The 13,030-nt window shown below is 38.3% G+C and overlaps 1 protein-coding gene across 1 annotated transcript in view; it reads right to left on the reverse strand.

Moving 5' to 3' along the window:
• Positions 1-13,030, reverse strand: part of IGF2BP3 (insulin like growth factor 2 mRNA binding protein 3) — a 79,016-nt gene that overhangs the window by 25,036 nt on the left and 40,950 nt on the right. The window contains exons 5-8 of the mRNA XM_007425708.4: positions 12,470-12,521; positions 12,316-12,379; positions 2,521-2,805; positions 649-783 (exon numbers count right to left, since the gene is read on the reverse strand). Of these exons, the coding sequence (XP_007425770.2) occupies positions 649-783; positions 2,521-2,805; positions 12,316-12,379; positions 12,470-12,521 (536 nt within the window). The remainder of the gene's footprint in view (positions 1-648; positions 784-2,520; positions 2,806-12,315; positions 12,380-12,469; positions 12,522-13,030) is intronic.

A 13,030-nucleotide genomic window follows, 5' to 3' on the forward strand; every position in this document is an offset into this window, starting at 1 on the left:
TCATAACTTATCCCCTGTAGTACTGTGTTATCAGAGAAGTTAGGAATGAAAGCACCATACTATGGTTACTTTAGGACTTATAGACTGGAGAAAGCAAAATTATTTCCTAGGCTAATTTGACTTTAAACCTCCTATGAAACGCTCAGTAACACAAGAAAACTAGACCATTTAAAATTGCTTTCTCATTAAAAATTTGCAGTGGCTTCAACTGTTACCTTACACTTCCATCATGTTTCAATTGTTATTGTTCAATTTATATAATAGTGAAGATGCCTTTTGGATACTGTTTACATTATGATTGCTAAATATATTGGGAAGGACTCTTTGCTTATATATATTTCATTTGCTATTTTGAAATGTTAGAAATTCACTTGAAATTCTGTCATCCATTTTCCTATATAAGTATTAACATCTATCTCTATAGATATATTTTAACTGTACAAAACATGCTTAAAAATTAGGTAACTTATCTTCCTGTTTTAGAACTATCTGCTAACTCTTTTCTTCAACCGTTTTGTATTACACGTATGAACAGGATTAAGACGTAATATTCCAAACTGGCTTTATATATAATTTGTTTGCCATAGTTAAGTATTTATTTAAGGTGTTCTAAAAAAGAGAGAGACTTACTAAAACACTTTTACTCACAATTTAGTGTCTTGAGCTTCCTTTTGCATTATTTCCATGATAATTTTACAAGCAGTTGAGCACCCTTCTGGGGTAGAATGGATTGTGATTGGTTTCTCAGCAGCTCCTGCATTTTCTTTGCGATGAATATCAATTCTGAGAAGAGAAAACAATGTAAAAATGTTTGTGATTTTCAAAAACTGAGTTCTGCGCAAATAAACCTACAGAACCTAATCCAAATGTCATAACTGGCTATCAGATTATGGCTACGCATTCTCATTAATATCAAGTGATGCATTCAGTTCAATCCATGTGGTCTTGTTGTCTAGCCTCATTTACTTTGCATCTGCCACAAAATGAACATGCATACAAAAGGCTGTTACAGACCAAAAAGCTCCTCTGAGGGATTAGACCGAGTCCTAAAGAGAGTAATCTGTACATTTTTTTTATCTAACCAAATTGTAGACAAAGTCCCTCTCAAATTAAGCTTGATTCCATGCCAATGATTTGCCACTACCTTATTCTGGGATTTTTTTTTTCCAGCTTCCCAATCTAGCAGCCCTGGGACTTTCCAGTGGCCCACTGTGCTTAGCTTTTTTAAGATCAGTCACAATAAGTCATATTCACCCACTATTATAAGATCTGCTCACCCGAACTAAAATTTAGAAGTGATTTGATCAATGTCACTTATCAACATATACAGACAGTATCTATGACTTCCTATATTTTCCTTTGGGGCTTCAAAATTTCAAATTCTCTTCTCTCTTTGTAGTGCCAACATAGAAAGTCAAACCTTTGTCAATTGCCTGCCACCCATCTCAATGTTTGTAGTACTGCACCTCTAGAAATACATTAACTCATTGCCACCTCTCAGACCTACAGTTCTATGTAACTGTAGAACACATTTTGGTTCAGTGAAAAAAAGAATGCTATGCTTGGCTTCAAAAGAATCCTAAAAACTCACTCCAAAAATGGATGTCAAAATAAGCAATAAAATGCAAAAACTTGCATCAGTGAATACTAACTAGAAAAAAACAGAGTTCAATGTTATTTGTTTCAACAAGGGACCGTACAGGGCTGAAATACAAAGATGTCACTGGACAGTCTTTCTTTAATGCAAAAATATTACACCATATTGGCCTTATTCAGATTCCATTCTGCTAAATTATAGTTGTGATAACTGGAAGCATCCTACAGACATCCATGTTTCTCCCATTCATACAAATTCCTCCCTCCCATTTTCAGTTCACAAATTGACTAAGTTTCAGTATTCTACCTGAACTTGGTTTCATCCTACAGCAGTTTAAAAATGACTGTTTTAAAAGAAGTGAAATTATATATTGAAATGTTGTATTGAACGTACTTTAAAAATAAGTTTTAAAACCCCTACCTCAATGAAGTTTATTAAAATCTATATTCCAGATTTAAAATAATCATTTATCAAGCATTATTAAGTTAAATAACTCATTTTTAAATAAAAGAACAAATGGACAAAAATGTCAGATGTGCCCAAATCAGTAACAACACAGTCTTTCTAACCATGATGTACTGGCCCAAGAATGAATTGTTTATCCCTTCTCTTCCCTCCCATCCTCTTGAGTATCTGCCTCCTTAATATCTAGACTGGGGTACTATAGATGCAAGACTATGTAAAGAAATGTGACAGGTTCCAATGTTTGTCTGGATTCTTAAAATGTAAAAATATGCTTCAAGAACTCTTAACAGCATTACTGAAATGTACCCAGTTGGCACCATCTCTGTTCAACTGAATCATAAAGCAAGATGATATGAAGTCAGATTCTTCTTTCCCAATTAAAAACTAGAGTTATTTCACTAACAGACATTCAGGAAATATGATGCTTTAAAACGTATAAAGTTCATATAGCAACTTACTTTGACTGTGTCTGCTTTGTGATGTTTCTGATGGTGGCCCCTTCTTTTCCAATAATAGCTCCTACGAACTGGGTTGGAACAAGCATCCGTAACGGAATATCAGACTGTGGTTTCTGCCTCGTTGCTGCACCTGGTGAACCTTGTCTAGGGGGACCTCTCTGCCCAAATCCCCGTCTCCCCTGAGGATGCTGCTGAGGTGGTGGTTGGGCTGCCATTTCATCAGGAATATACGCAACTTTTAACGAATAGTTCTCAAGCTGGAATCCGTTCAATTTTTCTATTGCTCTGTATAAGTTTACAAAGGAAGTAAGTTATTGGAAGATGAAGCTGCAGAACAGGAAGACAATCAATTATGGCATTTCATTTGGAGCAGTAAGCTGCCCCATCTAGCTCATGAGATCTTAATAAGGCCCTTCTCTCCATGCCTAAAGTATTATCTCCTTCATTGCTCATGGGGAAATGCCTTGAAATGCAATGATAGCAACTTGAAGCAGAGCTTCTCTGAAGTTCTGCCTTTGTCATGTTTCCCTAGGGCAAAAAGTACTTTGGGAGTCAGCATCTCACAGTACTCCAGCTGGGAGGTCTTTTGAGTGCTGGCTTTTGAAGAGCCACATTTAACTCTTTTCTCTTAATGGGTTGGCAAAAAGAGCCTTCAGATAAATGAAGGCATGATTGGCTGGAATCTTAAAGCTGCTTATTGCTGGATGTAGGGCTAGATTCCATCCTCTTACAACGTAAGAGGATGAAATCTAGCCCTAATTTATGACACTACGAAGCATGGAGGGAAGAACTAGACTCTTGGCTGGATCCTTTTCTGCAGCATACCCAAGAAATTCAAATTCTAAGTACAGGTAGTCCCCAGTTAACAACTACCCTGTTTAGTGATCATTTGAATTTATGATTGCGCTGAAAAAATAGATTAACGACTGGTCCTTGAAATTATGATGGTTGCAATGTCCCTGTGGTCACAAGTCAGGCACTTGGCAATCGACACTTATTTATGACAGTTGCAGAGTCCCGCAGTCACGTGATCGCCATTTGGAACCTTCACGGCTGGCTTCCAACAAGCGAAGTCAATGCGGAAGCTGGCAATAAGTTGCAGGTTGCAGTCATATGACATTGCGCTTAATGAGTGTGATTTGCTTTATGACTGCAGCAGAACTCAAGTCATAAGTCAGGTATGGTCCTGTGATGTTTCACTTAACAACTGTGTCACTTAGCAATGGAGTTGTCGGTCCCAACTGCGGTCATTAAATGAGGACTACTATAAGTTAGTTATCTAGATTTGAATTGTCATTCTTTCATCTTCCTGTGTTTTCTTTTTCCTTAATTTTATATGACTCTTTAGACTCTAAATCTGAAGGTTTTATTGCCTCCTAATAGTTGAGCTATTAAATATATATTGTCTTATTATGCAGAACCAGACCAGAAGTATATATTTTTACTAGAAAACGATATAATCAAAAGCACAACTTACTTCTATGCAGTGATATTTAATGAACAGTTTTTCTCAGGCCAATTGATTATTCTATCTATCTATCTATCTATCTATCTATCTATCTATCTATCTATCTATCTATCTATCTATCTATCTATCTATCTTGTCACTGCCCATCTCACTAAGTACTGGAGAAAGATACCACTGTGAATTAATATGCTAATGAATGTACTTTTTATCCAAATTTAATTCTATTAAAATTCTTATACTCTACTTATTTTAAATGTCAGTTACTTAATTTATGTGACATACAGGTAGTCCTCGGCTTACATCCATCCATTCATTGACCTTCAGAGTTAAGGCAGTGCTGAAAAAAATGGACTTATGACCAGTCCTCGAAATTCTGGCCACTGCAGTGTCTCCACAGTCACATGATCACAATCCAGGCCATCGGGTGCCCAGCCCACGATTACAATGTCTCAGCAAGCCACATGACATCATTGCCATTTGCAACCTTCCCTGCTGGCTTCCCACAAGCAAAATCAGTGGGGAAGCCGGCAGGGAAAGTCACATGGCATCCCAGTAAGTGCTTCTACAGCTTTTTCTCCTGAGAAGCCCGCTATGGAGTATGAGATCCCAGGGATCTTGTATTCCATAGCACCCCCCGCCCACACTCCACAGCACCTGCCTGTGGTACCCACCCAGCCATGACCTCCACCAGCCTGCCCATGCTCTCTAGCAGCTGCCTGTGGCACCCACCCCTATGTTCCTTACCTGGGACTCCTGCCTCTTCCCACTTAATGACCCATGAGTTCTGGGGTTACAATGGCAACCAAGTCTGCTGGGATTGCCAGCACTAAGTGAGGAGGTCACGTGATGTTGTGCATTATGACAGCATTCCTTAGCGATGGCAATCCCGGTTCCAATTGCCGTCGTAACCCAAGGACTACCTGTATAACACTCCAACATTTGCAAATAGATGTTTTTTATTTCCCCAGATAATCTTATTAAACTATCTGAGAATTCCAACATCAAATCACAGCAAATTGTAATAAATACACCCATACAGAGAATACAAATCCCATTTGTGTAACATCCAGTGTAGTACAGGAAATACTTTAAAGCACTTAAATTATAATATCAATAAGGAAAACATGCTAAAAATACTTTTCCTCCTTACAAAAGTTTCTATACAAAATACAGGCTTTTCATATAAAAATGGCATTTTAAAGTATTCCAGGCTGAGCACTGCTGGCATTAAACAGTCATGTGAAAAAAGTACACCCCATTGAATTTTTTTACTTTTTCAATGTATTTCAACATACAGATATTTGATTTTCATTTCAACAATACTGATAAAGAGGATATAACAAATATCATGCACCATTTACATTTTGTAGTCCATTAATTTAAATAAATATGAATTGAAATTTAGCATGTGCAAAAAATAAGTACCCTCCACATTTATCACTACCTCAAATATCTAAAATTAGAATCAGGTGTATCAGATCAGGTGTAAATATTTAGAACATTGTTAAAGAGGATCTGGGAGGAACCTGTCTTATTTAAACTTCAGACATTTACTTTGATTTGCTCCTTATTGATGTGTGTGATATCATGCCTAGATGGAAAGAGCTCTCTGAGCCCTCCAAAATGGTTATAGATGCCTATGAGTCCACAAAATCATCTGGAGATTTCAAACAACTGCTAATTTGTCCAGACCAGGCTGTCCCAGCAAGTTCAGTCCAAAAGCAGAATGCAAGGTGTTGAAAGAAGTTTCTAAGAACCCCAAAATTTCATCATGTGACCTACAGGTAACTCTCACCATTACTGAGTGAGTCAAAATGCATGAGTCTACCATTAGAAAGAAGCTGCATGAATTAGATCTACATGGAAGATGTGCTAGGAGATCTCTGCTGTCCAGAAAGCACACCAGGGCAAGACTAAAGTTTGCTCATGAACACCTAGGCAAAAACCAAGACTTCTGGAACAATGTGCCCTGGACAGATGAGGCAAATATAAGAGTTATTTGGCCACTATACCAGAAGACATGTTTGGTGAAAACCAAAAACAGATTTCACCTGAAGAACATGATACCAACTATAAAGCACGGTAGTGGAAATATTATGGTTTGGGGCTGCTTTGCGGCATCAGGGCCTTGGCAGCTCACCATCACCGAATCTACTATGAATTCTACATTGTACCAGAGGGTGCTTGAGAATAATGTGAGGCCATCTGTCAAGAAGACTGAAGCTCAAACTAAAGTGTATCTTGCAACATGACAATGACCTAAACACTCCAGTAAATCCACCAAGGAATGGCTGAAAAAAAAAAGAAGAGAAGAAATGGAAGGTTCTGGAATGGCCAAGTCAAAGCCTGGATCTCAATCCCATCAAGATACTGTGGAGTGATTTGCAATGGGCTGTACGTGCAAGAAACCCCTCAAATATTGCAGAGCTTAAAAAATTGTGCATGTAGGAGTGGGAAAAAATTCCTCCCACTCAATATCAGAGACTAGTAAACAGTTATAAGAAACACCTACTTGAGGCTGTTTCTGCCAAAGGGGGCAATATTAGGTATTAGAGCCAAGGGTGTACTGTACTTACTTTTTCCACAGAAGGATATGGCACATCTGTTTTTTGTTGAATAAATTATTGCAAAGTCATTTTTTCTCTTTAATTAATCAACTTTATATATTGCTTGAATGTAAATAAAACACTATGTCCACATATGCTTAAAAAAAACCCTTTACATGGGGTATACTTACTTTTTCACATGACTGTAAGATATTATGCCACACCACACAAACTTTTCTTCAAGTAAATAACCAAAAGTTTTGCGTTATGCAAATTTTGGTACCCCAAGCTCACTGAACACAACAAGCGTAGGCATGGCAAACTGCATTATGTTGAAATCCAAGTTGATTTCTTATATTACCTGAGGTAAACGTATATGCAATTTTCATATATGAAAGAAAAATTGTATTTCAAAACATAGCTCATACACTTGCTTTGCAGCTAGTATTTCTCTCATCCAGAGAGTAGCAAATATTTTCTAACATATATCAATTTGAAAGCAAATAAAAACAGATCCAGAAAGACAAATAACCGTTAATTTCATTAAATTAAGGAACTTTAATAAAGTAATCCACACTTGATTAGTATAATTTAAATCGGTATAATGCAGGAGGGAGTGTTTCCAGCTGCTTTTAACGAGGCATTGGTGTACCCCCCCCTCAAGAAACCCTCCCTGGATCCTACGGTGCTGGACAATTTTCATCCAGTCTCCCACCTCCCCTTTTTGGGGAAGGTGGTTGAGAAAGTGGTGGCATCACAGCTCCAAAGGGTTCTGGAGGAAACGGATAATCTGGATCCCTTCCAGTCAGGTTTCAGGCCCGGTTATGGAACGGAAACGGCACTGGTCGCGCTTATGGATGACCTCTGGCAGGAATGGGATGCTGGAAGTGCGACCATCCTTGCTCTCCTTGATCTCTCAGCGGCTTTCAATACCGTTGACCACGGTATCCTGTTGGGAGGGCATTGGGCGTGGGCGGCATGGTCTTGTGCTGGTTCACCTCCTTTCTCCAGGGCCGATCCCAATCGGTGGTGATAGGGAGCGAGAGATCCCATCCTCGGCCCCTCCTTTGTGGGGTGCCGCAGGGTTCAGTTCTCTCCCCGCTCCTTTTCAACATCTACGTGAAACCGCTGGGTAAGATCATCCGTCATCGTGGGATGAGGTATCATCAGTATGCTGATGATATGCAGCTATACATCTCCATCCCAGGTGAAGTAAGTGATGCCGTGGCTGCCCTTTCGCGGTGCCTGGAGGCTGTAAGGGTCTGGATGGGGAACAACAGGCTTCGGCTGAACCCTGGTAAGATGGAGTGGCTGTGGCTTAAAGGCTCCTCTGTGTCCGAGACTTTGTCTTCTCTGGTGCTGGATGGGGTAGCACTGCCCCAGACAGACCCAGTGCGTAATCTGGGGGTCCTCCTAGACTCACGGCTCCTGCTTGAAGAGCAGGTGGCAGCCGTGGCAAGAAGGGCCTTTGCACAACTTCGGTTGTACATCAGTTATGCCCTTTCCTGGATTGGGATGCCCTTCGAACAGTCACTCATGCCCTTGTTATCTCCCAGATAGACTACTGCAATGCGCTCTACATGGGGCCACCTTTGAAGAGTATCCGGAAGCTACAGTTGGTCCAGAATGCAGCCACGCGGACTATTTTTGGAGCCCCAAGGAGGGCCCATGTAACGCCACTGCTCCGCGAGCTGCACTGGGTACCAGTTTGCTTCCAGGTCCAATTCAAGGTGTTGGTTATCACCTTTAAAGCCCTACATGGCATGGGACCAGGTTACCTAAGGGACCACCTCTCCCCTATGACTTCAACCCGTCCCACCCAATCACACAGAGAGGGCATGCTTCGGACCCCCTCAGTAAAAGAACTTTGATTAGCGGGACCCAGAAGGTGGGCCTTCTCTGAGGTAGCCCCCACTCTCTGGAACATTCTGCCCCAGAGGTGCGATTGGCCCCCTCACTGCTGGCCTTCCATAGGGCTTTGAAGACCTGGTTCTGCCACTTGGCCTGGGGTGGGGAGGGAATACCTCAAGCATGGGGATGGCTAGCCCCATAGAGGCCTCCTGTCTTCAGCCTCAGATTTTTTATCTTCTTGGACTCTCCTTCCCTTTTTTTTAGTAATGCTTTTAACTGATGTTTTATGTATTTATATATATTTATGTTTTTAATGTTTGTTGTGAGTCGTCCAGAGTTCCCCCATCGGGGGGAGATGGGTGGGTGAGAAATTTAATAAATAAATAAATAAATAATTTGTTGCCGAATTTTTAAGTTGAACTCATCTAAGCACTTTAAAGAAACTTAAGTAGTTGCTCTGGGAATTCTTACAGTGGATAATACTCAATGAACATAGTTATAATGAATCTTCGGTAGCTTTGTAAATAAGGTCATACTTGATCTCAGCCAAATGTCCGGGGGGGGGGGGACGGGACACTATAGAAGTTATTAGTCTATAACACTTTTTTTCAAAGGACATTATGAGATACTTCTAGTTAAATTCAATAAACCAGGTTAGAATTTAGGCTAAATATGACTTGATATGGAGTTTCACATGCTTACATACAGGTATCATCCTATACATACATACCTACATATCTTTCATCATAATCTGTCAAATCTAGAATGACCATCAATTTACCAGTGGGGATAACTCATTACATTTTCCACTGTGCCTCCATATTCAAATTTATCAGAATGAAGTGGAATGAAATAATCACTGATTTCCAACAAATGACACAGAAAAATCCTGCTTATCTATACAACTGTGGATTTAAATTGACAAATTTCTCATGGGGCTTTTGTAAATCTACCTGACACTTCTATAGAGTAGGTCACTGAATGAATAGCACAATCCTACAAATATAAACACTTAATCCCATCTACCTCAGTAACAGCATAAACATAAATTTGAAATCAATAACGTTTAAGGCTGGCCTTTGAAGGAAAATAACTACTCTTAAACCTTTACCTTTTAATCTAAACTACAAATTCTGCATGAAAAGGAAGGGGACGTTTTTCCTTCTCTGCCTTCCCCAAATGACCAAGTTTTAGAGAAACCAACATACTTTTAAAATACCGAATCCAACATTTCTCAACTTAAACACAGGCTTCTCATTGAGTTCCTGATTTAAACCATTTGTCTTCCTAACAAAAGAATTCCTGCACCCTCCATAACTCATTTTAGAATCAGTACAGCAATATATTATAACAGCAATCCTTCAGCCCTACCAAACTCACTTCAGATGAGAGGGCTAATACAGCAGGGAGAGCATCCTTATTTTGCTTCTTCTATAGGGCAAGCAGCCAATCTGTCTTGGCAAACTTGCTCTTTCCCCCTTTTTCTACTCACATGCAGCTGTTCAGGGGCTGCACCTGGCAGCCTGGAGGCAAGCGTTACTCACCCAGGCAAATATCTAATTACAATACTGTATAAATTAATTGAAATTGTCAATTGGTTAGTACTGACCAATTTGTAACATTCAAAAGATAATGTCACAATATATTAGAAAATTAACTAACCCGCCTCCTATCAACTAATTCAACTTTCTCACATGATGTGAATTTAGGAAAATGGTTCTTCTGACTTTAAAATCATAGCAAGGTAATACATCACAGTATCTTTGAACATTTTATTAGAGCTTTAATTCCACCTGCGCGTGCACACCCCATCCCCACATATATTCCTAGAGACAACAGACAAGAGGTAGAAGAGGGATGGAACATGATGTGAAGATCAGTTTACTTCAAAATTGCACCCTTGTGAGAGACATGTGTACTGAAAGAGACATTCTATTAAAAAAATCTTTTAACTTTTTAAACAAGTGAACCGTTTCTTGTATGGAAATTATCTGATACTACATTGTTTATCCAACCTTTACAGTAGACGATTCTAGGAACATTAGTTCAATGAAGGCCTTTTGAAAATTGTCAATATCACCAAACAGTTGAGGAAAACAAGTGTAAATGTGTAGTGTACACAGAAGAAGAAAGAAACTAGATTATTAATTGCAGTTAGCCACTAGGTGGCACAGAATTCCATCTTGATATTTTCACTTTGTAGTGGTATGACACCAGATTTTCCAAGCAGATGCGGAGAATACCAAAACACAACTAGTAAAATTGGTGATAAAACACATCCAAGTACTGAAATTGTATGGCTATCTCCAGACAACCATGTTTGTAATTTTATGGTATTCTTTGATGCCGTGTTAGGTCAGTATCACATTTTTTAAAAAGTTAGTATACCCTTTCTGCAACTGTTTATCACCAATAATACTTTTATATTATAAAGGTTATGTACTGAAACATATGTTAAAACACCAGCATTTAGGGCACAAATTAGTCTTTAAACAGTTTTTAAAATAAAGCTTTAGATAGCATACACTCTCTTTTTTCCTGAGTGTGAATCCTGGTGATTTTATGGACATGTCCAGGTAACTTTCAGAACTGGTTTACTATTGCCTTCTTCGAGGATGTTTTTTTCAACTTCCCAGTCTAGTCTGCAGTCCTGGAATTTCATGGTAGTTTCTCATCAACCAGGTCTGATCCAGGTCAGCATTTTGAAGATCAGACTGAACAACAACGAACATTGACTAGGTGTGGCTATGTGTGCAACAGCTGAAGCCCTACATACCAGAAAATCTGACTTCTCACATGCATATGGCACTGTGATTTTAAGAGCATACTCTTGACTGTTTAGCAAGTTTGAAAAGGGTAGGGCATGTAGACAGAACTTTTACTGATGCCTACTACTATAGAATTTGCTTCTATTAGAATGGTAGCCAATTTTCAACTGTGATAATTTTACCCAAAACGATATAATCTGCTATACTTAATGGCAGTCTAGTCTCGTCTGTTACTGCGTGTGCATCTGTGTGAGAGGAACTTTTAAAATATAAATTTTTATCAAATTTTCAATAGACCACTGCAGACCTAGAATAACAAACCCACTGATAATGAGTGGTTGGATTTTCTAGTTTGCATATTTCCCTAATATGTTGGTATTTTGGTATCTGAATGCTTTTATGATGTTTTTAATTTTATATGCCACTTTGAGTCTTTTTTGATAAGGTGGCCTTATAAATCTAATAAACCATCACTGAATGTTCAAATGAAGATTTCATTACTTTCAATTCTGCAATCCTGAAATACGTTAACTAGAAACTGAAAAGACTTGTACCTAAAAAAAAAAAAAAGTACAGTAGATACAGGGCTAAATGTGGGTCAAGCTGGAATATGAGTGTGTGTGTGGTATGTATGTAGTATATGAACCACAAGAAATGCTTCCAATTCAGACAAATCCAATCCCTTTAAGCGATTATAAATTTTCATCTTCCTATAGTTTGATTTTTCATACTATTAGAACGTAATTCTATGAGTGTTCACTTAGATTCAAATCCTTCTATAGCTTTCTTCAATCTGGGCATTTTCCAGTTATATGGATCAACTTTTCTCAAGAGGAAATCTGGCTGAAGAATTCAGGAAACTGAATACAGAGATGGATGAGAGAGCTGTTGTATGTTAAATCATCTTACTCCCTCATATATATTTACAACTGCAACTCTGCAGTACAACTAAATATGTTCCTACCCAAAAGGTAATCCAACTAAGTTCAACATGGCTTACTTACAAGCAGCTGGATGAAGACTGTAGCCTTAGTATTTTGATTATTTTAAAAAGTAAATATAAAACAAAATGCCAAATAAGAGACTGTATCAAATATTAATACATAAGAGAAAAAATATTTTAAAGCAGGAAAAAAAACTCAAAAAATAAATAAGGACTTACTGCCTGGCCTGGTCCTTATTGGCGTATGTTACATTTACTACTGCAGTCTCTGTGTCAGTATTCACTAGAACAAAAAAAAGGATATATAGGAAAAAAAAATTAAAACTTGCTTTTTTAATTTCCTTTAAATAAACTATTTTTAATGTTACACTACCTTGCTCACAGTTTTCCACAGTTCCATATTGTGCTAGCAAACTGTCCAGGACCTATTAAAAAGAAACAAATTACAACTGTAAACTTTATATAGGAGTTCTACAAGAAAATATAGCTTTCAGCAAGATGTGTAAAAAATACAAACAAAAAAACTAATTATGTTTACTTTTTACAAAATTAGTGACACAGGTTTCTCCAATACTTTTCTAAAGTTTCATATATTTTTTTCTGAATGTGAAACTTCCACATTCAACTTGCTCACTAGCAATTAAATAAATTATTTAATAGCAAATCTGTGAAAACCAGTAGCATATATAGTGTCAGAAAATTCTCAGTAGCTTGAATGAAGAAAGATTCAGATGAGAAATAAATGTATTACATTGACTAGGCTAGTTTTATTATATATACAGGTAGTCCTTGACTTACGACCACAATTGGGACTGGAACTTCCATCGCTAAACAATGTGGTTAAGTGGGTCGTGCCTGATTTCACTTTTGCCACGGTCATTAAGTGAATCACTGTGGTCCTTAAGCGAATCTGGCTTCCCCCACTGACTTTGCT

Source organism: Python bivittatus, unplaced genomic scaffold (genome assembly GCF_059951505.1).
Source record: "Python bivittatus isolate LINGU-HERP-01145 unplaced genomic scaffold, Pbiv_v1 ctg000610_np1212, whole genome shotgun sequence".
Classification (NCBI taxonomy): Eukaryota; Metazoa; Chordata; class Lepidosauria; order Squamata; family Pythonidae; genus Python; species Python bivittatus.